The following is a 26094-nucleotide window of genomic DNA, read 5'->3' as shown; positions in this document are numbered from 1 at the left end:
GATGTGTTACTCCTATATGTGCAGCCCTAATCACTTGTGAGCCCTAATAACCAATCTGTAATAGCCATTCACATAACAACATGTAAATAACTGCAGAAGGAGTGATGACCAAGATGCAGTGAAATATGCTGGATGTTATCATCAAACCAGCTGGTGTACAGACAGGTGAAATAGTGTCGGTGGTGTTCCCAGCTGATGTTCCAAGTGGAGAGACTAACACTTTACATAGAAGAAATGGGGAGGTCAGCTTTCCCCTTTTCTGCTGTCCCTCTTTGCAAGGATGTCACTGTGTGTTGATATTGGGCATCCTTTTCAGCTGGAGAGGCTGAAGAAGCTTTAGGGATCACAGGCATGACACGGTGAGTATTTCTGAACAGGACAGTAGAAAATTCCCACAGATCTCTTGGTTTCCTCTTTTTAGAGTGACACCTTGAAGCTGGCCAAGGAGCTGTCAGACACAGTTGTCTACTGCAAGAGTGTCCATTTCAATGGCTTCGGAGACCCCGGTCACCCTCGGGCTTTCTATGAGATGTCATCATTCTCAGAGAGCAAAGCTCTGAAGCTAGCTCAGGAATCTGGTATGTACATTCTGTCCTGGCAAAAGACTGTCCTCTGCCCCAATTCCTTACAAAGACAACAGCTACCGGTTGTCAAACGTGAGCAGATGGTGTCCCCAAAGATGTAGGTCACAGTCTCCTTGGCCATGAATGTCATGATGAGAAACAGTAAGAATAACTTTATGTTGTAGAAGCTATTATCAAGAAGGATATTTTATACAGGCAACTCACATACAGTCAGACCTTCTAGGCAAAGAAGCAATATATATGACATTAAGAAGAGAGAAATGTAGCCCCTGTCACTGAAAGGAACATTTTCTTCTTTCTCTTTTTCATTCTTATTTTTGTTTTTCTATAGGAAACAGTTTTATTCATCACAATATCAGGCACCTGAGTCGGATCTACCCTGCAGGCTGGAGGACAGATTCCTCCAACTATAACCCCATCGATTTGTGGAATGTTGGATGCCAGATCGGTGAGTACAATGGACGAACGTAGTGAAGACGGTGAACATAGGCAGGTCACCCATGATCTGGCGTGGTGGGACTTTGACTGAGGTCCGTGTGTGGTCTCAAGACACTTGCTGGCAGAGAGGCTCAGTGGTCACCTGGACAGATCAGCTGTTCAGTCAGTGCTCACTGGCTTTACACAGGGCATATCCTGGCCTACCTCATTACCACTAGAAGAACTTTTCTGCAAATTAATGAGCAATCTGTGCTCATTGTATGAAGAGTTCAGGTAGTGAAGAGTTTAGCCAGCAGAGGCATTAATGGCTCTAAGGGTGACAAAAGGGGTTGTTAAAGTTGGACTGGGAGGGAGGCTTCATAGTGAGGCTAGGCAACCGAAGAATTGTCTAGATTCATGGCAGGAGATAATTCCTTCAGAGCAGAAATGAATGGGTTTATTTGAAAGATGAGGTTGTTCAACCAGATGATATAAATTCAATGCAGGATACTCTTTGACTCAGCTGTCAGCTCACCCAGTGCCAGGGAGCTGGGTAACTGGAATGGCTGTAATAGTGTTAAATATGTGAAATCCTCCAGGAAGGCAGGCTGTAAGGGGTGGGGTATATCACTGCTCTGCGCACATTAAAGAACCAGTATTTATATCCAGAAGTGTCATTTTGGGTGGGCAGAATGAGTATAAAAAGACTCCCATTGATTTGCTTGAAAGTGACTGAATTTATTTATTTATATTGCAGTGGCCCTGAATTTCCAGACAGCAGGCACAGAAATGGATGTCTACCAGGGTCGGTTCCAGGACAATGGGTTTTCTGGGTATGTCTTAAAGCCAGAATTCCTCCGGGATGAGCAAACCAAATTCAATCCAAAATCCATCACAGAAGGATCATGGGGGACAAGGAAGAAGCTTGTGCTTAAAGTAAGTATAGAATTTGGAAAATTGTATCATTAGCATCCACCTTGGGAGGCTGTAGGTTGTACTTCCTCTTTCTGGTAGTCCTACCTGAGCAACATTATCCTAACCCCACTATTTCCAACAGTCAGTCTTTGCTTCAGTCCTGTACAGTCTCTGATCCTTTCTAATGCCTTACACTAGGAAGGGTCAATGACAAAATACCCTGTACAGGAAGACACAGACATCTTGTAGGCATGCCATCAGCAGTGTCCTCTAATATTTCAAAGTATCCTCTGAACATTAGGGAAAGAACTGGAGAAATTCTCTGTTCCCTGCCCACCTGTCTAGCCTGGTGGGTTGAAGCAAAGGTCCATATGGGCTTTTGGTTATTAGAGCTTTCTCTGAAAGATGTCACGATGTTGGCCATAAAGTACCAGCACTAACTAAACACAACAGGTCCTATACTCCTGCGGAAGGAGAGGGATTTTTTGCTAGGCAGACACCTCCTCTGACAGTCTGCCCTTTTCTTCTGTTTCCTTTGCAGATCATCTCTGGTCAGCAGCTGCCCAAGGTGAACAAAAGCAAAAACTCCATTGTTGATCCTAAGGTGACGGTTGAGATCCATGGCATTCAGCAGGACAACAACAAGAAACAGACTAAAGTCATTGAAAACAATGGTAAGGGAATTTCTTCCATGCTGAGCTCCTTTGGAGGATCACACATGGCAGTCTGTTCCTCACCAAGACCTGCTGCCCTGGGTGAATCCAAACCTGCCCACATTGTGAGGGTAGAGAAGATGCTGTGGGCCTGCCTGAATTCAGGGACCCTGATAACAGACCGGCAGTGGTTTTAATTAGCCCCACTGATTCATGTTCTTTTGGGATATCTCTTCCATGAGGTCATCCACTTTTTGTCCCTCCAAGATGTTTGGACACAGAAGTGCCCTACAAAATGACATCAACTTGGGCCGTCTGAGATGTTTTTGTATTGGCTGTCAAAACTGCAGAGCCAGAGCTTTGGAGGTGCTCCTTACTCCTATACATCTGGCTCTGCAATAGTCCTCCCTAAGGTCTCCCTAAAGAAAGCTTCTTATGAAGCTGATTTTTATCCTGGATAGTTACAGAATCACAAAAGTTTGAAGGGACAGTGGAGGTGGCTTGTCCAGCCCCTGCTCAAAGCAGAACCAACCTCCATTGTCAAATTGCAGAAGGTATTGCCTAGTTGAATTTTGAATATCTATCTCAAAGTATGGAGATTCCCTATCTTCTCTGGGCACCTGATCCAGTCTTTGAATGCCCTCATGAAAAAAAAAAAGAGAATTAATCAGATTTTCCCTTGTCGCAACTTGTGCCTGTTACCCCTCATGCTTTTTGCATACCTCTAAGACCCGAGCTCCTTTTCTTCAAGTAGGTAGTGGAAGGTGGTAATAACAATCCCTTAAGCTTCTCCTGGTGGAATGAATCTATCTCTTTCAGCCACTTCTCATATGTAACGTGGTCTGTTGCATCACTCACCTTTTGCATAGCTCACCACCCTGCACATGACAGATGCACCACGTCTCTCAGGCGGCGGTGTGCTGAATTCATGCACACTGGAATGACATGACAGGTGAGGGAGGAAGGCTGGAAGGTTCCAGGAACCAGGCTCCAGCGCTGATGTTCTCGGAGATCTCGCAGACGTTCATCTACCAATGGATCGTTTCTTGTCCATCAGACATGGCCATGGCTTTCCTCCATAAAGAGCGTCTCAGTGTTTGTGAGGGTTTGAACACTGTGGCATTTGGAGGTAGCAGATGGAGAGAGATGAACAAGCAATAGTCCTCTCTTCTATGGGGCTAACTGAAGCAGTAGGAGTCTGAAAAATCAGACCTCATCCTCCTCCCAATGAACACATCACATACACATACCCTGGTTTTCCATGTGGAGTAAGAGCCAAGTGCATGCTTTCCTCTCTGCTAACAATATTTCCCTCTTCCTCCTTTCCTGTTTGAGTCAGTCTGGCTCAGCTCCTAAAGCTCATAGCCATGGCTGGATTCTGTGTGCACCTTAAAGGTTAAGAAATAGAAAGGGGGAAAAAAAAGCCTTTTGCTGATTTATTTTTTAATATAATTTAAATTATGTATTTTTAAGATGATTTCATGATTTCTGTTTCCCTGGGATCAGTAACTTTTTTTTCAAGAAATAAAGGGATTCAGGGATAGAGGTGTGTTATCTGAACAGTCCAGTGGATCTAATTCTGTGAATGGCAGAATAAAATTCACCATCCCAGAATTGGTGTTCCGTGGACTCATTTCAGCACGTTTAGGTGATCTGAAAACTCTCTGCCTCCCGTCAAATCATCAACAGGCCCTTGGTGACCTGCAGGCTTGGCCTGATGTTTTGCTGTCCTTGTCCTGTCGTGGCAGACAGACTACGCTGATGGCAGCAGAGTTTCCAACAGGGTGTCCTTTCCTCCTGTGTGTTCCTGGGGAGGGGTTTGGCTCAGGGTGACCTGGAAGGAGGCTACATGGTGCCCAAACTTTTCCTGTCATCTGATATGACAATCTTAGCTGTGTTTGCTTGGGGAGTCTGGATCACCTATTCCTTATCCATTGCAGAAATGGAGTGAGTCTGGCTCTCTCCGGCACTGCCCTTGTATGGGGAGATGTAAAGCATCTTGTCCATGTGTATAATAGTGTTTTTCACAGATAGACATGCCTCATTAATCCTTTTGCAGGCAGGGGGACTGAGGCATAGGGTGCTGATGGATGGGGAGGCATAAACTTGTAGCTTCTAGAAGACCATCACAGTATAAAGGCCCAGCTCTCCCCTCTCTTCTCCCCTTGTTTGAGACTGTACAAATTTGTTCCTGGTCCAATGGCTACCTGAGACGCTCATGTGTATCTGCTGGAGACACCCAAGTGCGGAGGTCCATAGTGGGCCTAGGATTTGTCACTTGCAGCCTAAACTGAAAAAATTATTGGAGTCAGGTAGCAAAACAGTGTCAGAGCGTGGAACAAGTGTCTCAGCACTGACTGCATGACCTTTGCCATGAGTCAACGTAAGTTGGTAGCCAAGCAGAGGCTACATCAGTTTGCAAGCATCTCTGACCTCCAGCCTTGTCTGCAACCAGCTCTGATCTCCATCCTTTTCTCTGATACTTAGGCTTTAACCCCAAGTGGGATGAAGAGTTTACATTTGACGTAGAGATTCCTGAGCTTGCCCTCGTGCGGTTTGTGGTAGAAGACTTTGACATGTCAACCAAGAATGACTTTATTGGGCAGTACACACTCCCCTTCACTAGTCTGAAGCAAGGTAAGGCCCTGCTCCCACTTCTTTGCACCCCCTGAGCCCTTCAGAAAGCTCCTGTGTCCTAGATGAGCCCTAGAGCCCATTGCACTGGAGGTCCCAAGAGACCTTCTCTCTGAGGCCTGGCCAAGATGGTAAATGGCTTGTTGAGCAGCTGCTCAGCACTGTCTCTGGGTAAGCAGCAGCTAAGGAGGGAAGGGGATCCCCCCTTTCATTCCTGCTGCCTGAAGCTGTACCTATCATCTGACCTACCTTTTCTGTGAGGCACCCGGAGCGAAACACTTGGGGGCAGCAGCAGCTACAAAAAGGGAAATATTACTGTGGGGCCTTGCCAAATGTTAGCAAACGTTTTTCTTGACAAGACTAAGGGTTGGTTTCCATCTCCTTCCAGGTTACCGCCACATCCATCTTCTAACTAAGAATGGGGATCCGTACTCCTCCTCCACCCTCTTCGTGTACATCAGTATCCAGGACTGTGATTAGTGACTCAAAGCTTTCTGGGCACAGTGAAGCCTGTTTCAGACCCAGAAGAACCTCAGCGTGCGACATCTCGTGCGACATTTGCCTGCAGCAGGATCCTGTCAAGTCCCCAGTGCCTTCTCCGGAGCAGCATATGGTGCCCCAATAGGGCCCGTGGTGTGAAATAGCCATCAAACCTCTCCCTTCTGTGTGCTGGAAACATCCTGATGGGGTTGTTGAAAATAATCATTTTGTAGCTGTTCCATCAATCCATACATGTTTTTAGTTCAGTTTAATTCATGTGATTTTTAATTCTGCTTTTAGTGAGAGCATAGGGACTCCTTTTTAGCCAAAGAAACAGCTCTTGGGTTGCGTTTGGGCAGACATCTGGACAAAACACCTAACACCTGTGCCAAAAAGCACACCCTACCACTGGAACACAGCAGTCAGAAACAAGCTGACTTCACACTACTTCAGATGTTGCTATATAAAGTCCCAAACAGGGACAAGAAGTCTCCTGTTATCTGTTACAGCTTAAAAAGGAAAGCTGCACTACACAGGCCCATGTTATATAACTTGACTTACCTTTTGTATTATAATAAAAAATACATGAACACTACTCTGCCTGTGTGCCTGGCGCTCAGCCAGGTCGCAGTGCATTCAAAGCCTGGCTCCGAGTCTGTGAAGGAGAAAGAAGCCACCAAATGGCAGATTTCCCTCTAATGCAGAGTGAAACCCACTCAGAGAGACCTCAGAGAATGTCTTTTACGGATGACAGTGGAAATACACTGAACTGACAGTAAGGCTTTTTTTTTTTAGTGCCATAAATCATTTTTGTTTGTGTTTTTATAGAAAAAAATGAGAAAAAAAATCTTTTTTTAACCATAGAGGAAGCAGCAGTAGAAACCTCTTTAAATGTTAGTTTGATCCCAATTGCACTATAGGCATAACTTAGCACAAGCAGGCAAGAGTGTTTTGAACAGTAATCCAGTATTTATGGAAAAAGGTCTTTTTTTTTTCCACGTACAACTACAGAGTTAAGGGAATATTGTTGAAATAAAATAATATATTTTTGAAATGCCAGCTGTGTTACTAACTATATGTTAGAGTATTAAAAACAGAAAAAAATGGAAAAAGTCCAATTATTTGTCACTATTTGCCTCTTTGGCTTGTTTGAATGCAATTTGACAATAGACTTGTTTAATTTGTCTAAAGCTAATTAGTCTTTCTGGAGTTTGCCATACCTACTGGTGAAGAATGACATGCTGCTACCAAAGAGGTGAATGTCCTTCTGAATGAATTCCAGTGCTCTCCCTGCCCCATCTATTTCCTAATCCAAAATAGTCAGGATTTAGTAACCCTTGGGCACACTGTAAACTGGGCTTCATTTAATCCAACCCAGAGTCTGTCATGCTGCAGTAGTCACTGCTGGACACATTGAATTTTCCTCCTCACTATAATTCTGTGTGATGTTGTAAACCACTGCCAGATTAAATGTGAATTTAATCCCCACCTCAAAGGCTCAAACTGAATTAATTCCCAGTGATTCAAAGAGCTCTAGACAGACGTTGCCAAGACAGAAGGAGCTGTCCTGCAGTGATGTGGGCTGCCTCTCAGCTCACCTCTGACATGGGGCAGGTTGCATCATGAGGCACAGCTGAAAGCCAAGGTGGGAGCGTTCTTGACACATGCAGTGTCATATGGTGACATGCAGTCTCCTACTGCCACAAAGGTCCCACATGATTGGGTTCTTGTGTGTTGGGGCTAAACTGCTATTCTTGCTCCTTCACCACCTCCCAGGGGTTTGCAGTGTTATCATTTGGGAGAAAAATGCAATTTTTGTGCAGCAAGTGTGATGAGTGCTAATGTCCTCCTCCCCCAGGGATATTTGAAGAGGGGGGCTGAAATGTGTCTCTGCTCCTCTTCACCACAAAACTGAATTGTAACCACAGTCTGTCACGCTGGGCACTGGAGCTGGATGATGGTGTCCCAAGAGCTGTCCCCTAAATGACCACACATTGCTTCTGTGCTCAGACCCAGGTCATACAGCCAGGGTCCTACCCCCCCATCAAAGCCCACTGAGATGCACAAACTGGGTATCTTCATAAACCCTGACGTTTCTGACTACAACTCCCATCCTTACCACAGCCAAAGGGTTGTAGCACTTGTTCAGGAAGGACAGAGCAGGGGCAGAGCTCATTGCTCCCAGCTCTAAAGGGAGGGACATTTATTGACAAATATTGACACAGCAGGACATGTAGATGGTCCAGCTCCCGTGTGGACCATTCAGTGACCAGATGTCTGGCATATAATGTCTCTGAAGCCAAACGCAGAGCACAGTGGTTGAAAGGGGATAGGCTGAGTTTGGTCCCTGCTGACAGGATGCTCTGCGCATCTCATTTTAAAGAGCCACTGGATAAAAAGTGTGAATAAAGGATACCCTCGACTTCTCCATACCATGCAGGGAGCTTGAACCATGCCACTTGCGTAAAGGCATGATTAGTGGCATTTCTGCCCCCTTTCTCATGTCAGTGCTGGGTCTTGTGTGGTGAGTTGGATGAGCAGGTGTGTTGTCTAGGAACAGATTATACATAGGTTTTGCATTGCAAAGTCAGATGTCTTTTGGATCAATGAACTTAATTACCACCTACCAGCTAAGGCCAATCACTAGAAGAGCAGAGGAGCGGGGAACTGCAAGGTAAGAAATAGATGTGGACAAGGGCAAGAGCACACCACCCATGATCAAGCTGGCCTTAAATGGACTACATGGAGAAGCCAAGGCTTCTTCTGCCTCTTGTGTGTTTAAAAGACAGGAAAGATTTGGGGGAAGAGCGAACAGCCTTGCTCAGATCAGCTGACAGAGTTGGGGCAAAACAGCTGGACCAGCTGTGACAGAGCTGAGATGGACCTGAGCATGAGGGGACACCACCATAAGGGATCTCTCCCCAAAGGAACATGGTCCACACTGGTGCCAAAGGACTTCACCTTGGGGCAAACAAGGAATCTCTGTGGCCCCACACTAGGGAAGAGATCTAGTGAAAAGAGACGCCAGGGCAGCAGCAAAAATGAGACACGGTCCAGGAGACACTGCAGTGTAGAAGAGCAAGTGGTGTGAGAAGGAGAAAACAAGTGAGAAACTGCCATTTCCTCTGTAAATCAGAGGCAGGCATTAAAATCATCTCTCCCCACAAGGAGCTCCCAAATATCACAGGGACCTTTTATTTGTAAAGTCTCATGCTGTTTACTGAGTCCTGGCATGTCTCCTCAGCACACGTTTGCTGGTGAGCATCGTGGCAGCAGGAACGAAAGTGCCACGTTGTGAACCAGCCTAATCTCCCTAATCCGATTGCATTTCCACCTCTCTCCATTTGATTGACTGCTACTCTTCAGGCCCACAATCAGGGCTTATAGATGGAGTCACTGAGTTTTGTCAAGCGGCTCATGCAACTCGTTAGTTTGGGAGCTGACAGGAGCATGCCACAGCGGGGCGATATAAATATTGTATGTGGATTGTTGCTTCCAGCTGTGGCAATGCTGGCTGAAACAGGGATAATGTGCACTGATTGTATCCAGTGTGAACACAACAGGGGCAATCATGCAGATAATTTGGCCGATTTGTGTCTCTGCTTGATTCTTACCTTACTCTGCACGAGGTTTCAATGGATTTTTGCGCTGGGCCCTCAGGCATGGATGGGCCAAACAGCTGCAGGGAGCATAGAGGTAATGGTGAGATTGCAGCTTGCGTAAAGTAGCCCCCAGTACTTAATTGCAATGATTTCTGCAGAAAATTACAAAACCTGAAGGTGCTTGCCCCCAGGACAGCCAGATGGTGACACTTCACTGTGACTGCACCATTACCAGTCCGGGATATTGCTTGAGAACTCTTTGCTCCTAGGTCAACTGCAGCTCCTAAGCCCACGAACACTGTATTCCTGGAGCAGGGAGGGCCAATCAGGTCAGCGGCTGAGTGCAAAGGAAGGGCAGCCAAGTGGTCCTGTTTGTAAGGAACAGGAGCCTTCAGGAGCATGGGGCATCGGCACAGGGAGCGAAATGGTGCCAAGGCACCTGCTATGCGGCATTTGAGGACAGAGAGGCCCGCACCGCCTGTGTTTGTCCTTTTCTTTTTAAAACATCCAAAATCCCGTTAACAACCAGCTGCTTGAAGGAGCTGTGGCCCTGCGGAGCTTTTCTCCACCGCCGTCCTACCCCACCTGCTGATAAAGGACAGTTTTCATGCTGCTGTTGGCTGTTTATTTGAAATCACCGATTAGGCTGGAAGTGAAATAAAGCTGCAAAACCAAGTCTTTTGGGTTTCTTGAAATGTATGTGCTTCTTCCTTTTGTTTACAGTTATATCCCTTAAACACTGGTCGCTAGCATTGCCCCTGCCCCCTTGATCAGATTGAGCTCACACTGTGGAACGTGCCCTCAGCCTCACACAGATCCCAGGGATGGAGCTCCGTGACGAAAGCTGCAGTCGGACAAAGGAATTCCCCAAAACTTCCTGGCTTCTCCAGGCCCCTGGTCTGTGGGAAGAGGGACTCTCCTGCACCTGCCTGTGGTCAGAGAGACCAGGCAAGAATGGAGACACCTTTTCAATGAAAGAAAAAAATAAAATAGGGTCTTGTCTGACACTCAAAATCCTGCATATAGTCTTGAATCTCATCAGCCTCTTGAAATAAATCAGCTAATAAATATGTTCTAAATATGTGGGGTTTTTTTTACAGGCCAGCTTCTCTCTCTTTTTTTATTTTTTTATTTTTTTTATTTTTATTTTTTCTTTTCCTGCATATTAGTCTACAACTGATTTCTGTGGGAGATATCTCTTCTGCAAGCTGTGAAGGAGTTGATCTGGCCAATCTCACTCCATGGACTACCCTGTCATGCCCTACTCCAATATCTTTTCCCGACCCCAAGACTCCCTACCAGCCCCTATTGCCTTCCCTCCTCTCCCAGCCCAGCACTTATACACCTACTGCAAGTAGTCTTGGTCCTGCCTAATTTTAAATTTCTAATTTCCTAATTTTCCTAACTTAAATTTCAGGAAGACCCTGAACTTAGGCATGTGGAAGTCTGCTAGGGGGAGAGGAGAGAACAGGCTAACTATAGTTGTGTGAGACACACTCATCTTTGTGACTATCAGCAATAAAATGTCCAAAAAAAAGGCAAGAAAATCCCATAAAGTCACTCCTAGAAAAAAAATTTGCATCCTAGGTTTTGGGGTTGGCAAAGAGAAAGGAGCTTTCCCCCTGAACAGAGCCTGCTGGAAGAACTGCACAGGGGCTTGGCCTGATTGACATGAGGTTGGGTTCATTGACAAATATCAGCCTTGCTTCCTTGCAGCTCCTAAGAGATCGAGGTTGGTCCCAGAGTCATTAGATTCCAGGTGGTCCCTGTGGTTTCAGAAGAGTCCGTATTGCTTCTTTTCGTTCTGTTGCTTCCATTTGGGCATCTGGTAGAATTCGTGCTTGGACTTCCCAAAGATATCATGGAAATCAGCGTCAGAGAGATAGTACTGCAGTGAGAAGAGAGAGCAAGGAGACAGTCAGATATGGCTTTTGTAGAGACTGGGACACTTACCTAGGTAGCATTCCTACCTCATCATGCCAGTGTGGGTCCCTGTACGTAAACATCTCCTGTCCTGTGCCTATCCTCATGGTGGGAAAGTGGAACATCCCAGCAGCTGTTCTTCATCCTCCTTCCCAAAGCTCAGAGCAGGTACAAGCCCACCACCCAGAGGGACACCACCATTTTGGGGTTACTGTGTCCTACCTGGAATTCTGCCCCATTAGCAACACCGAGGCCATGACAATTAACATTATTTCAGAGGAGTTCTGCTGGCTAAAATCCTGGGTGTTTTCTCAAGCAACAATTTGCAGGGAAAGCAATTCTCCAAACAGCATTCTGGCTGGAAATGCTCTCTTCCATTGCCAGAAAGACAGAATGTTTTATAGATAGCTAGTTTATCAGTGTTACTCAGAAAAACTCTGTGGGAAGTGGAAGTTAGCTTTTTTTTGCTGACATTTTGTGTGAAAGAAAGCGTTTATGTAAAGACCAGCTGAAATATCATCATTAGTATATGAGGAAAGCTAGCACCACTGAAGTGCAGATCTGTTGGTCCAACTATAGATCATCTCTTTAGCTACGGAGCTTGGCACTTGCCAGGACATCTGTTGATGCAAGAAACTGATCAATCATTGGCTCTAGATAGTAAAGAAAATCAGCTGCTGTGCTTGCTTTGAGCTTAGCTGCAGATGTTGACAAAATTCTTGGGATGAGCAGAAATGTGGCAATTATCCTCCCTGCAAAAGTTCCTTGCTGAAATTCAAGCTTTATAACAAACAGACAGAAACAAAACAAAATATCATTTCTAAAAGAGTTTTGAATGAAAACATAAATCTAGGACCCATCCAGAATGAAACTCCTGGTTCTCAGTTACACTCAGTCACGTGACATTGTGTCTTTCAGGATTTGTAATTTTGAGGCTCTGTCCCCCAAGGACAGCGGTCAAGTGGAATTATAAAACAATCTCACTGAAAGTAAACATTTTTAAAATCACCTTTTTAAACTTATTTTTTTTTCCTAAGTTAATTTCTTAACTCTAAACATTAATTTAAAATATTTGGTCCAATACGGAGTCAAAACACATGTGAAATGACTGCAATTTCCAAAGTACGATTTAACACCTTGAAGCACTAGTGCAATTAGCTAACACTAAGTAGTAGGTTAAGCTATAGAGATTTGAAACCAGCAGTGCCATCACCTCTTTCTTAGCAGGATCCACGCCTTCTGGAAGTTCATCCACCGTTTTGTTCATCAGCACCTCTCGGGAGTAAACTCCATCACCATTAGGCATTGGGGAAGGGCTGCTGTTGCAGTTGCTGCTGTTGCTGTAGCTGTTGCTGTCACTATGATTGAGTCGTGTTTTATACTCAGAGGTAACTCTTTTTGTATTTGAAACAGTTGAGTTGATCATGCTGATGTTTCTCTTGTTCAGGTTGATGTTATTAAGATCCTGTCAGGTAAAGAAAACATGTCAAGACAACATGCTCCATCAGTGCAACAGAGGAGAAGTTGTCTCAGGTCTTCTGCCTGCTGGTCTGAAAGGACAGGTCCTGCCATAGGCCACGAATCAGCTCAGGAGAACTGAAGCTGCGAGGAGAAGGCCCAACCTTTGACATTAGTAGAGCATCGACGTTATGTCATGATGTTGCAATTGCTAAAACCATAGCAGTAGTTGTACCCTCTATAATTAACCAGGGGAACTTATGTAGCCTAGTGTTTCTCAGGGAAAAGGCAAGGGAAGGCTCACATATGAGTAGGAAGGATAAGAATAGATATCTATCCATCCTAAAGCTTGAGGAATTCCTGTGTATCCCTCACCGACCTGCTCCCTCCCCTGGTTCAAAGTTGCTGCCACTTCCTTCCAGCCTGACTCCATGTAGGGCAGAACTGATTCCTTGGGACAGTCATGGTTGGGACCATTGGGACCTTGTGCTGGCTGTGCTTTGTGGGATCTCCCACTGGGCTCGGTCCTCCCTAGCCTGTGGCACCTGAGTGCCCCCAGCCAAAGCCCAGGGTCTCAGCGATAACAGCTCTGCAGATTGCTCATACTATGATCCTTGTGCTTTTAATTGCACGTGTATCTTAGAAATACGCTGTCCAGTCTCCTGCCCGCCTCTGTGCAGGACTGGAAAAGTCCCAGGAGATCTGAATGTATTTATGGGCTGTTTATCACATCTTGCTTGGCTTTCTTTGGAGGAGAACAGCTCCTGAGACCCTGAGGTCCTGGTACCTGCTCTATCCTTATGCCCTCTTCTTCACGTGACCAGGCTGGGGAGCACTGTGGTATTAGTACCCTGACGTTTACCACCCACATGGTGCAGGAGCCACTCACCACTGTGATCTCGGATATAGCTGACACATCTCCCAAGCTGTTCTTCATCTCCTCGTAGGACTTGCCATCCTAAAGGCAGAGAGACATGAGAACCCAAGGTCACCTTTCATGAGGACATGCTCCTGTTCTCCAGTCGGGCTGGGAGATCACAAAGATGTGGAGATGCCATCTGTGGTGGCAGCTAGTGTTTTCTTTAATCCCCAACTCCTGGAATCAGGAGATTTGGCCTGAATTTGAGCTTTCATTTGAAAACAAAGAAACAGTTCTCAGCCTCTGCACTTGTACAATACAAGGAAACATAAAACCAGGAAACCTACAGACTTCATAGAGCAGGAGGAAAACCAAGACAAACCTTATTTACCAGTGGATTTTCTAAATTTTAAACTGATCTTGCAAGGCATGAAAGTGTAGGATAAGCTTTTTTCCTTCTGTCTTTTCATCTTCTGTTTAATTTATTTAAAGGTACCATTTTTTCAAAATGAAAACTCTAGTCCTAGGCTTGTTATAATTTGTGGCCTGTATTAACAGATATCTTTTACTTCCTAAAAAGGAATATATTGGATATTTTGGCAAAGCTGTTGACTGTGTTTTCCGAAGCAGCCAGGAGATGTCAGTTCTTAACAGCACCATCTAGAAAAGTTCCCCCAAAGAACAAACAACATAAACACATGGACTGCAGAGCAAACAGATATAAACTCAAAACTGAGCAATGAACACACATACACCAGATGTTCCTGGGATGCTAACAGTTTGAATTGCTTGTCTTTAGTTGCTGAGGCTGTCTACAGGGGATATTTTTTAGGGGCATTTATTTTTTGAGCTGTATACTTGTTTTTTCAGTGATTCATCAAAAAGATCCATGTTTTTGACCTTTGTTTCAAGCATCAACGTTGTTTTAAAGTTCAGTGCTTTGGGAGCCACTCTCTTTCCTGTCCAAATCCTGCTTTTTAAGACAGACTTTTTTACCCCCAAACCAGTTTGCAAAGAAAGAGGATGCAAATTCAGATTCAGGGGAAAAATAGCTCTGTGTGAGATTTCCTACAGTATGAAGCCCCTGGCAACCTTCACCCCTGCTGCCTCTCCACCCTGCAGGCTCCAGTGCAGGACTTGGCTCACAGCCTTTTAGGCAGCCAGATAACAGGAGTGTTTGTGAGTCAGATGAACACCAACATTTGCAAGAAAAAGACAACAGGACAGAGAAGGGGTGATCAGTGGCAGCCTGCTGGGTAAAGTTCACATATTCCTTTTAAAAAATCAAGTCCCTGAACCCTGAGCTCTGCTGTCTAAGCTTGCTCTGGGAAAATACTACCTGGGAGATGAGTTTTTACCCAAATCTCCATCATCGTGGGGCTTTTTCTTTCCTATGTCACGCACACCAGTGCCATCACGTGGCAGGCGTGTTGGTTTGAAATCTCTGTGTTTTAAAGGGGGATGAAGGGGGAACGACTTCTGGCTTTCTCGGGCAGCTCCAGGGGCAGGTTTTCCTTTATGCAGAGCTGGTATTTGTTAATCAGATTTTCAGAAGATGGGTTTTATATAGGATGCAAAGGTGAAGGGGACCTCTGCCAGAGTGTCCAGTGGCAGGGCACTGATGGACAGCCTGAAAACCTACAGAAGAGACCTGTCTATTTGCATCTTTCATTTCACTGGAGTTTATCCCTAAAGTTGGGTCATGAACTTTCCCCTGTGACAGCATGTTGAAAAATGAACATTTTTTTAAATTCTCCTTATGATGTGGGCTGCTTCTGTTGAGACTCTACACTTGATTTTACTACCAGCAGCCCCAAAATACATACTTTTTGGCTGAAATATCAGACTATCTGATTTGGTACCTGATGTTTTTAAAAGGAATATGTGGATATTGTGAATTAAAGCACAAATACTTCAATTCGCAAAAGCCCTCTGTTTCATCAAATAGGTGCTTTTTGCTGGAGAAGGAACAAAAGCAGGACAGGTAGCCCTGTGCCAGGAAGCCACAAAGCTCAAGAGATGTCATGGACATTGAGCACTGCTGGGCACATGTGCCCATCACGGGCCTTTCTCAGTAACTTACACTCCATTTGTAGGGGTCCCAAGCATTGAACCAGCCTGTGAAGATGAGGGGCTCATAGCCCTGTTTCACCAGTATTATCGGAGTTGCCAAGTCTCTCCCTGCTGGATGGGTCTTGAGATACTCCTTAGCCGAGGCAATTGCCTCATTCCTCTCATATGCATTGGAGGATTTTCCAATCCAAAGGAAAACCTGCACAAGAGAAGGTAATGAAGATGTGCAATGAAGATCAGTGAGCAGTTAGGACCTGTGCAGACAGCTATGTGCTCTCTCCTGCCTGCTGAAGTGGAGATAAGCTGGAATTGTTGTTGCCAAATAGTTCGCTGGGTTTTTGATCCTAGTTTTGCTCCAAAACAAGAAGGATTTTGCTTTTGAGACAGACCCACAGCATAAGCGTTTTGGGAAACAGCTCTCACACGTTTCAAGGCAGTTAAACCTAAGTGATGAAAAACTCAGATATTCTCTGAGTAAACTACTTGGAGTCTGTCTCTGACAAGCTAAAGCAATTTCTCATCACTGGTGATGGGAAATGAGGGGGAAGGTTTCTGGGTGTCACCCTGCTGGCGAGAGAGCTCATACTTTTACTCTCCGTGCCTCAGTTTCCCCGTTTCTGAAACAGAACTAACAATACTGCCTCACTGAAGGGAGTGGATGAAGAGGGTTAGACATATGTCCACCTATCAGGGCATCTGGAGGGGTTTGGAGATGAGACAGATGCGTTGCCCTCAATTTCATGCTGAAAATTGGATTATAAAAGATATTAAGGCAGGTCTAGAGGGAAGGGGAGAGGAGTTTGTGCTGACCTCTTGCCAAGTGTCTAGCAGCATGACGTCATCTTCATCCAGGTCTTCCTGGCAGAAACCCACCACTTCCGTCATGATGAACCGTCCCGTCTGGTTGGAGCACTCGAAGAGGCGAGGCTGGTAGTGGGTGTTCCGCTCCTGAAACCTTTCGCACACGTGGCAGGGAAAGAAAAAACAAGAGAGATGGAAACCTTTTCCATTGTGGTTTACCGCTGGCCCAGAAACTACTAGTTATGACCATGACGGATGAGGTGGCAATATGATTGGGTCTGAAAGCTGGTAAAGTCAGTTCTCAAGGAATTCTTGCACAGTTTAAACATTTTTAAGGTAACTCTTTCTCTACCCAAAGAAGGTAAAAATATAATTCTTCCCTGCTCATGGAGAGGAGCCTGCTGTCAGGTGAAAGCCACATCAGCCCACTGGGTTACAAAGGAACTTACCATTTTTCCAGAGACCTGGAGAAATCCAGGTTGCTCAACATCAAGTTTAGCATCTCTTGGGACTGGCCATAAGTCTAGTACTGGATGGAAATGAATATGTCATTTATGTAAGCTTAGGAAAGTCATGTCCTAAGGCAAGCACTAGATGCATTTACTGCAGGGAAAGAATGATTGGGAGACTTTTGTCTGATGGGTTTGGATCTGGAGCACCTAAAGTTTATACAAGAGACGTCTCAGTGGGGTTTCCAGTAGGGATTGTGGCAGACCATTACATGGGGGATATTCAGACCTAGTGTTCTCTGTGATGAGGATATGGTAACAAAATTCTTCTTCACTGTCTTCCAGAGGTTTGATCGTTTGCTTAATATTGCATAGCCAAACCCAGAGGAACAGTCACGTTACCTCTTCTCGCTAGCATAGGGGGCTTTGCCTCCCAGAGCTTCCCAGAACTCTGCTGGCTCTTGTCCCTCTGAAATAGTCAACTTGTCCCGTCTTGAGACGACATCAGCGACCATCTTTGCCATCTCTCTTTCATCTCCGCTGCAGCCCTACATTCAGGATAGACGAATGAGGCAAAGTTAGGGGCAGACTGGAAAACCTTATTTGTGGGACAGAAGTAGCCTGACTCTGCATTCTTCTCAAAAGTCTTAGACTTGCTTTAATGCTTTTGAGGATCTCACCCTGTAAGAGATTTTGTAGGGAGCTGGACTGAGATTTATTGACTATATCTAAAACTCCAAACCTGATCCCTGGAATTCTGTACTGCCAATAACCTCATAGGCCTAAGTCATCTCATCATAAGGCAGATGCCTAAAATGAGTCAGATGAACATGTTCTAATCCAAGCTAATTTACCACAGGTGGCAGAATATCAGGCTTGGAACCTGGAGTGGTTTGCTCTGCTGAAAGGTCATGATGTATAAACATGTAAAGTGAAGTGAAGTGAATCCCACAATTCTGGGAAACAGCAACTTCTGTGAAGAGAAAGCCATGTTCCTGCTAATCATATATAGAAAAGACCTTCTCCTGGGTGCACTGGCCGCTTGCTCAAGCATATACCTCCATGGCTCTGTGATGGGTAGAAGACTCAAGCTGTCCCCTTTAACACATTGTAGTCTTACCTTCCCACACCACAGGTAGCAGACTTGGCTGGTTGCCAGCAGGAAGACATCGTTAGAGTTGAGAGAAGAGGCCCGGGCTGGCACCTCTGTGGCCTTGGTGTTCATCTCATCCGTGCCCCTCACCTGGAAGAGGCGGATCGTAGGTTCGGGGGTGCTTGTCTGACCTCGGCTTGTGCCCCCCTGCAAGGAAACAGAGGGAAATGTGGCACTGGGAAGGGAGGATCACATGAAAATTCAGTGTGTCTGGTTAGGGGAGAAAGACTTCTGAGCTCAAAGCTCCTCACACCGCTGCAGTGAGGGACCCCAGGCCTGAACAGAGCCCAAGTGGACCAAATGAGTAAATTCAAAAAATGTTCAGAATAAATCCAATGTGTCATAACTTCTAAATTTCTCTGTAGTTATTCTAAGTCTCCACAAGCTCCTGCCAAGGCACTCAAGTTCAATGTAAACAGACCTTAGGATCAGCTATGTATTTGACATGTGAAAAGGACATGACATTTACACAACATGGACTCATTTTCACCTGCGGAGAGCTTAGCTTAATGACTTCTGTGTAGTCATATGGCTGGACCACCACTGAGTGTTGAGAGCAATCCTGCTCTTTTGCAGTCATTTATAAAGTTTCTACAACAGATGGCAGCAACCAAAGCAACAAATGAAGTAGATTAGAAGATAATGAGATGAAATTCAATTGCAGGGACAATTCAAATAGTGTAATGTTTTGCAGGGTGTTTTTGGGGACTCTTTCTGGAGGCCAGTCCCTGAACGATCATGGTATCTGCAACTTATAGCAATTCTAGCATTCCTTCTACTACAGTTCTTCTATTTTAACTCTGCAAAATATTTTGGGATAGAATTTGAAAGAACATCATACGTAAATCTTGGACTTTAACACACAGATGAATCCAGTTCAGCCCTGGACTATTCTCCCTTAGGTATTTACTGTGTTCAGCCTACTTGGGAAATTAGTATGGATCTGGAAATGTTCCTTCTCCACCAGAGACTTCTAGTGTCTGGGAAGCCCTTAACTTAGTGTGTCTTATTCTTATTATTATGGGTAAGTGCACAGACTTGCTTCTCATAGTGAGAAAGGGGATTTTGAAAACACAACGCAGCAGTCATGGCTAGGCAAGTACTACAGAAAGAGTGTGGAAATGTTCCATTCTTTCCCTAACTAGTCTGTACAGGCCTAGCAGACACATGTCATTGATAGCAGCCCATTACTCGTAAGTATTTTCACTGTAGCTGCTGCTCCATGCTCAGGGTTTGCACCTTGCCCATGCAGGCACAGCTCCATTACCTCATAAATGATGAGTTTGCCCTTGAAGATCGCCAGGAAGTGCGTCGGCTCCTTGCCCATCGTCACACGCACCTGCACAGCCTCATCCCCATACTTCTTATCCAGCTCCACGGCATTGATGGCACAGGCTGTGATTTCATCCACAGAGGCATGGCGACCCTAGGGAGAGAGCGATACCACTCATATCACGACGAGGTGAAGGTTATAAAGCTCTGCACAGTGTAACTTCCCGACAGTCCCAAGCTTGCTAGAATCATGATCCAGATGCCTGCCTATGATATCACGAGATCAGAAGTCAAACTACATTATTTTAAATTTGCATTCTGGTCTGGTTTTCAAAACTTTTCTCTGCAATCTAGGAGAGATGATAAGCCCCATAATTCTTCATGTTTTCTGTTTTATCTCTGAGTTTGATGGCAGTTTGGGCTCAAAGTGTCCATGTTGCTTACGAGACAGAGCTTGGAGTATATGCAAGTGGATGGCTGATAGGAAAAGGACTTGTGAGTTCTTTGGCATGTTTCAGTTAGGTTTGGGGGTACAATTGCTTCTACCAGTTTTAGGCTTCTAACAAACACCAGTTTTAGTCTTCCAGCAGACAAAGCATAGTCTCTTCTTCTCTGGTTTGACATACCTGCCACATGTAGAGGATATAATGAGGCCTGCCTGATCTCATGTATGTGTACAGGACCAAGTAGCAATCACCACCATAGAATTGCCCATATTTCTTGGGATCCACTGGCTTCATGTGCAAGTCCTCAATCCTCCATACCTAGCAAGAGAAACATTTTGGTGAGCAGCAGTGGAGTTAATATGAAGATAAAGCACAGTCTCTTTGCCAGCAGACTCAGATCTGCAGCTAGGAAGATGAGCCTTATTTAATTCCTTTGTATGCCAGCCTATGTTGCTCCAATTAGGTTGGGACAAATTCATGTCTCTTCAGTGACTCCTAAAAGACATAAGCCATTAGCTAGACTTTTGACAATTGGTGACCCTCAAGGAGGTAGAGCCTCCTGGTGCTTCTCTCTCAACCACTCCATCTTTCATGGGAGGCTGAGAAAACAGAGGATGGCCTCTGCTCTGCAGAAATGTAATGGAGACCTAACTATGAGACAGTGCAATAAGGGTGTGAATGTGTCAGTCTTATGCCCTGTGCCTGTGGCAGGAGAGGAATAAACTAACTAACTCCTTTGCTCCACTGACCGCAGGTTGGAGGAGAAAAATCCAAGAGCTATAGTAAAAGTGTTGCAGAAATTAGAGTTGTTAAGGATTGTGTTTTGGCTGTAGCTGTGCTTCACTAGGGAGAAGAGGTAGGAAAGCTGAGTGTGCTTTCACTGCCCTACACAGCTGCTGTATGTGAAATGGTAGATGAGTTTGGAAACACTCTACGAATTACATCATCTGCCAGAGAAAGGATCTCTCTCACCTCTACGTTCCCGGAGGCATCATCCACCATTCTCTGCTCAGCAGCTAGCTCTGGTCTGGCATGGAGCTGAGTGGTGTCAAACTTCACCTGCTCCACCTTGGCTGGATTCGCCACCAGAATCAAAGCACGAACACAAGTTATTCCATGAATACAAACCATATAAGCCGCGCAATCCCTGAGCACCACACACACACAATTATTGCACACGTGAGAGAAACATGGTTAGCAGTTACATGAAGCCAGTCTTGCCACCAGTAAGAAAATGTTGATTTTAAAATATACAGGAATGCACACACTCTAATGTTGATCTGTGTTAAGGGCTGGCAACTGGCCATACAGCACATTCCAGTGAAGTTGGGATTACCAGCTGGTAAAAATATTAGTTGGCTCCTGACTGAAAAATTATCATTAAACCTGTACTTATTTCCCTCCTTTTAAAATGTTGCTTTCAGAAATAAAAAGAATATGTTTCACCAGTACCTGATAAAGAGAGGGGCAGTATGCAGGGAAGAGACAGACAAAGAGATGGAGAGAAGAGAGACAACTTGCAAGGAAAAAAGAGATTTGTGGCTGTGAAGTTATCACTAATGGAGACTTTCAGAAAGTCTGTCATTGTCCTCTCACTCTCTCAGCATTATTTCCCCTCTGGGGATAATATATTGCATTTTTCACTTCATCAGCATGATAGATTGAGCAGTTGTTTACATTGGTGTAAGTATAGAATAATTCTATTGATATCAGGAGTGCTCAGGGTGAACAGAACTGTAAATGAGAGCAGAATGTTTTTCAACATTTCCTTGTCAGATTTGCTGCTGGCCCTTTCTAAAAAAAATTATTAAAAGTTCTCTAAGTGTGATTTTTTTTTGCATTTTTTTTTCAGGAGAGATTTATCAACTTTTACACTTGAAATAAATAATCAGGATTTTGGTTGATGTGAGAAGCTTTGGCAGTTGTGAACGTTGTTCAGTTGCTGCTGGTTTTGCATCTAGTGAATAAGGTAGAAAATATAGGGCATGAGAAGAACATGCACTTCATTTTCAAGATGTTGAGGATAGGAGGCAATCAATGCGAATGATGTTCCCTCAGATGTGACTTAGCACAGGTGACCAAGCAGCAAAGCCAAATCTGGAACGAGTAATGGCTCTGAAAAGGTACTCACCAATTTTGCTAGTAGTGTAGACTTTGCCCAGCCCTTGTGTTTCTTCCTTTTCCGTCCACTTCTGGAAAAGCTGTTTAAACATGGCTGACTCTGCTCCGTCGTTTATCACTTCAATGTTGGTGGAAGGAGGATAGCCTTTGGCTTGGATGAAACCCTAGTGGGTTAGCAAACGGACTTTAGTTGGGGCACATCGAAGTTTTTACAGAGTTGAGAAGAAGGACGTGAAGCTGAGCCAATTTAAAGAGCAAACATCTTCCTTGCTGCTGAACACAGCAGCATGACCAAGGACAGCATTCAACTCAAGATTAAGACACAACTGAACCCTGCCCCAAAGTTGCTGACCTAAATCACATCTTAAAACCAATAGCTAAATGTCGTCATCATCTTGAAGTGAATCTCATCCCAGGAGTCTAATGAAAATTATCCTCCTCTATCTCACCCAGATCTGTAAATAGTTTCTGGTGAGAAGTTGGGAGGAAGGAGCAGTGATGGGATGTACCTATGACCTGATAGAACAGCTTAGTTCTTTACTTCACTAAAATCTTTCTGTCTAGCTTTAAAAAAGTGAGTGTGTCCTCCCTTTTGCGTGTTAAAACACATGACTTATCAAGATAGTAAAGGAATGGAGGCAGTTAAGCACCACAGAGTATGATGTGTTCCGAAGAGACAAACACTCGCAAATAAGATGGCTATGGAGTTAACATAGGTGCTTGATACAGTCTGAGAGGAAGAAAATTATTATGCGTTCTGCCACAATGTCCAAGTCATTGCTCAGTTTTCAGTAATTGCTTTTGTGTTTATCTCAGCAGGCTCCAGGACGACCCAGAAGAACAGTGTTGATAGCTGTGGTTCAGGGAAAGAGTGTGGGTTTCTGAGCATTCATTTTGTGCTGTAAATACCACAGCCGCACACTACCCCAAGGGAAAAGCAGAGCAGATGGTCTTCTCATCCCTCCCACCCGCCATGCTGAAAGAGATATCTTTGTTCTACATTTGTAGCTCAAGGCCAGAATTTGCAAAGCTGATTGATTGCCTGCTAAAAAGCATCTGAGTTAAGCTTTTGAAAAGAGAACAGAGGATGGAGATAATTTTAAGGCAAGGTTTGTCTGAGTTTTTCTTTCCTGAGACTGTAAGTGTGATCAGTATTGAAGTTGGGTATCCCCAGGTAAGATCTCATTGAGGTCATTTATAGTCTTCAAACAAGCCATTAGATAGTCAGTAAGGACATAGACAATTGAGCTAAATGACCTCTTCACTTCAATATGCTAACTTCTTTAAAAAAAAAAAAAAGTCTTACTCACTCAGGTTCTTTAAAGTCTACTTTTGTCTGCATTCTACTTTAATGTAATCCCTGGTTTTATCTCAGGGTGGCCAGTCTGAATTCATGACAAATTTCATTCTACCCAATGGAAGATACCCATGTCAGCTTCAAATTCACACATACAACCTGAACCCAAACCCACTGGCATCATCTTGTTCATCTTGTTGGTCATGATGGGCCTCTAGCATCTATGCATAAGATCTGCTTTTTTCAGAGACCAATCAGGTTCTCCATTGACTTCCCTCACAAAGTATCACAATGTTGATTAGCAACGTAAGAAGTGACTTTCTAGATCAAAGCAGTGGTCCATGCTGCTTTGGCAGTGACTCTAGGAGATGCTCTTTAGAAAGTACTTTTGAGTCTGCTGACTCTGCAGTCTGATCCCTTCACTCTTCCCAGTAGCCACAATATTGGGTCATGACTGTTAGAGGCAACAGAAGATGCTATCCCCTTTAATATCTGTTTATGGACCTGCTGTCCATAACCTTTTGTAATCCCATTCTGCACTTGCTGATATCATCAGCCTCCACCATGTCTTGAAGCTACAAATTCTATAAGTTAACCATCTGCTGTAAGAAAGTATTTTATTTTGAATTTTCTTTTCTTGTCTTTAATTTCCTCCTCCTAATTTGAGTGACGGGTCCTATTTCTACTACTGTTTGGTGAAGAACAATTTTGCATTTACTACATCCCACCATCCTTCAAAGTTTAAGTCCTGCTATTACACAGGCCAGTTCCTAAAGACTCACACTTATTTACAATGAATGGTCAGATAAGTGCTCAGTTACCCTCCCACAACATTGTTTGCACTAAATCACAGCTCACCAAAGCTCGGCTGAAGGCTGTTTTCTTCTCATCCTGGCTGGATAATTTTCCTCTCCAAACATAGATTTTAAAACCGCCTTGATCTAAAATGTGGCAGTCCTGACACGAAGCAGAAAAGAAAAACAAATGTAAAAAAAAATTTTTTTTTAGGAAAAGGTACTCACTTGCATGGCTCATATCTAGGCTGGCTCCTGCCTGGAGATCTAGATCTAACCTATTTCATTGCCTTGCAGAATGTTATCCCTGGTGTAACCATTAGCAGACGCAACAGAAGATGGATTTTCTGTGGCGCATTAATGAGCTATGACTGCCTCAGTTCCTGGTTTCTTGGGTACTCTGCCCTGTGAGTGCCTCTGATCCCAGCAGCTGCAGTTCAGCTCTGAAGAAATAAAATGCGTATTTTACTTAGGCCCTTCTCCAAACTGGCCATTACAGCCCCACAAGAGCTGTTCCCTATGTGCAGCAAAGAATCAAGGATGAGCAATTCTCTGCCACATTTTAGCCAGAAGGATGCTAGGAAGGCCTTTGTTTTCTCAATTCCTTTAGGCGGAGAGTCTGTAAGGAATATCCTTTCAGGATGGTCAAGAAGCCTGTTTTCCACCTGGAATTTAATCCTGGCTCATTTCAGTCCAACTCACCTTGACTCTCCTTTTCTAATGATTGACAAGCTGATATATTTCTCAGCTGAGAGGGCTGGTTTGTCACCTTTTGTTAAAGCAGCTTCATTTAATTTGTGGCCTCTGGACACCACGACTGTAGGTGGAGGCTAAGGTGCCCTAGAGGACACTGAACACTTTTAAAGGATAGAAGGGCTGATAATTTTCTGCAAACAGGGTATCTCACAGAAATAGGTGCTCAGCTGAAAACAGAGGAGGCCACAGCAGCGTTTCCCTCTGTAAGGACTGAGGTCTTTCTCTCACCTCGTGCTGGAGCAGGTCTTGCGTCAGGGGCCGAGTAGCTATCTCCTGTACTACCAGGTCATTGTCCTTCTCATAGACACTGAAAGAAAGAGTCATCAGGCAATTAGGCTGTGCAGAGACCTCTGTAATTAAGGCTGGGATTCGAGGGCTCTGCCCTCAACTTACTGGTAGAGCCGGACATTTGCCTTTTGCAGCTCATCTGCTTTCGTGTCAGGGATGGCTTCTCGGAGCTCCCCACGTCTCTCACCCAGCACCATCTTCATGATCTGCATGAGGTCTGGAGAGTCCTTCTCGTTGTCAATAATGCCGATTTGAGCACGGCCACCTCTTTCGCTGTCCCTGATGCTACGAGCCAGCGCTAGGCCCTACATGAAGATCACAAGGGGATAAATCCAGATCCAGACAGTGAATTCAGCAAGCATTATTTCCAAGCTATAGTAATGATGAAGAATTAGTATTCTAAACTAGATTACTGTAGTTCTGTAAAGCTGCTATTTCCTTGTAAATCTAGCTGTTAACAGCTGTGGATGTGTTCACTATGCCTGCTAACTGACTTGACTCCTAGGAAAACATTCCTGCTATTTGCTCCAGTAGGGCACAAGTGTGCAGTAGTCACAAGCACTGCATATGTGCAACTGTACATAAGCAAATCCAGTAACGCGGTCTGGAAGGGAGACGGACACATCCTGACCAGAATAGAAGCCAGAGGCAGCAGAACTGTAGGAGCCTGGATTTACAGTGATGACGTTTTAAATATAAATGTTTGAAATATTCAAAAACATGGAGGTTTTCTGGGACAAAAACACTTTTGATTTTCTTAAAAGCCAAGTAACTAGGGAGAAATCTCATTTTTCCCTGGGTAAATGGATAACATGTAATTTTTTTCATCGTCTCATGACAATAGCTTTGGAAGGGGCTATCTGTTAGGCCTAGGAAATGATTTGTTTGATTGCCAAAGCTGAGGTGAAACCTGGCTTGTTCCTCAAAGCAGCCTTCGCTCTTCCTGCTCCCCTTCCTTTGTGTCCTGGTAGCTTCTTTGTCTCCTCTCCACCCTCGCCTAGATCTTCTCCTTAACCCTTGTATCCTGCCATACTGCCTTCCCTGTGAACCTCTCCCCATCTCAGCTCTTCAGGTGCCAACACACGAAATCTTAACATGTGCGATGACAGGCTATGAGCA

At 44.6% G+C, this 26094-nt stretch overlaps 2 protein-coding genes across 3 annotated transcripts in view; one reads left to right on the top strand and one right to left on the bottom strand.

Moving 5' to 3' along the window:
* Positions 1 to 6795, top strand: part of PLCD1 (phospholipase C delta 1) — a 51234-nt gene extending 44439 nt beyond the window's left edge. For both annotated transcript variants that reach the window (XM_088534810.1, XM_088534809.1), the window contains exons 10-15: positions 422 to 578; positions 916 to 1032; positions 1759 to 1937; positions 2458 to 2590; positions 5057 to 5206; positions 5592 to 6795. In XM_088534810.1, the coding sequence (XP_088390936.1) occupies positions 422 to 578; positions 916 to 1032; positions 1759 to 1937; positions 2458 to 2590; positions 5057 to 5206; positions 5592 to 5683 (828 nt within the window). In that variant the 3' untranslated portion in view covers positions 5684 to 6795. The remainder of the gene's footprint in view (positions 1 to 421; positions 579 to 915; positions 1033 to 1758; positions 1938 to 2457; positions 2591 to 5056; positions 5207 to 5591) is intronic.
* Positions 6796 to 10951: 4156 nt separating this feature from the next.
* The window catches only part of VILL (villin like), a 35136-nt gene continuing 19993 nt past the window's right edge, over positions 10952 to 26094 (bottom strand). Inside the window, exons 7-20 of the mRNA XM_010218815.2 lie at positions 25081 to 25280; positions 24916 to 24994; positions 23996 to 24094; positions 21851 to 22004; positions 20692 to 20792; positions 19900 to 20037; positions 19269 to 19427; positions 17969 to 18148; positions 17251 to 17396; positions 16409 to 16553; positions 15609 to 15797; positions 13556 to 13624; positions 12422 to 12673; positions 10952 to 11173 (exon numbers count right to left, since the gene is read on the bottom strand). Coding sequence (XP_010217117.1) covers positions 11060 to 11173; positions 12422 to 12673; positions 13556 to 13624; positions 15609 to 15797; positions 16409 to 16553; positions 17251 to 17396; positions 17969 to 18148; positions 19269 to 19427; positions 19900 to 20037; positions 20692 to 20792; positions 21851 to 22004; positions 23996 to 24094; positions 24916 to 24994; positions 25081 to 25280 — 2025 coding nt within the window. The 3' untranslated portion in view covers positions 10952 to 11059. The remainder of the gene's footprint in view (positions 11174 to 12421; positions 12674 to 13555; positions 13625 to 15608; positions 15798 to 16408; positions 16554 to 17250; positions 17397 to 17968; positions 18149 to 19268; positions 19428 to 19899; positions 20038 to 20691; positions 20793 to 21850; positions 22005 to 23995; positions 24095 to 24915; positions 24995 to 25080; positions 25281 to 26094) is intronic.

The sequence above is a fragment of the Tinamus guttatus genome, unplaced genomic scaffold, assembly GCF_059628265.1.
Source record: "Tinamus guttatus ecotype Peru unplaced genomic scaffold, ASM5962826v1 Tinamus_guttatus_pri_ptg000599l, whole genome shotgun sequence".
NCBI lineage: Eukaryota > Metazoa > Chordata > Aves > Tinamiformes > Tinamidae > Tinamus > Tinamus guttatus.
This window is presented reverse-complemented; position numbering and strand designations above follow the sequence as displayed.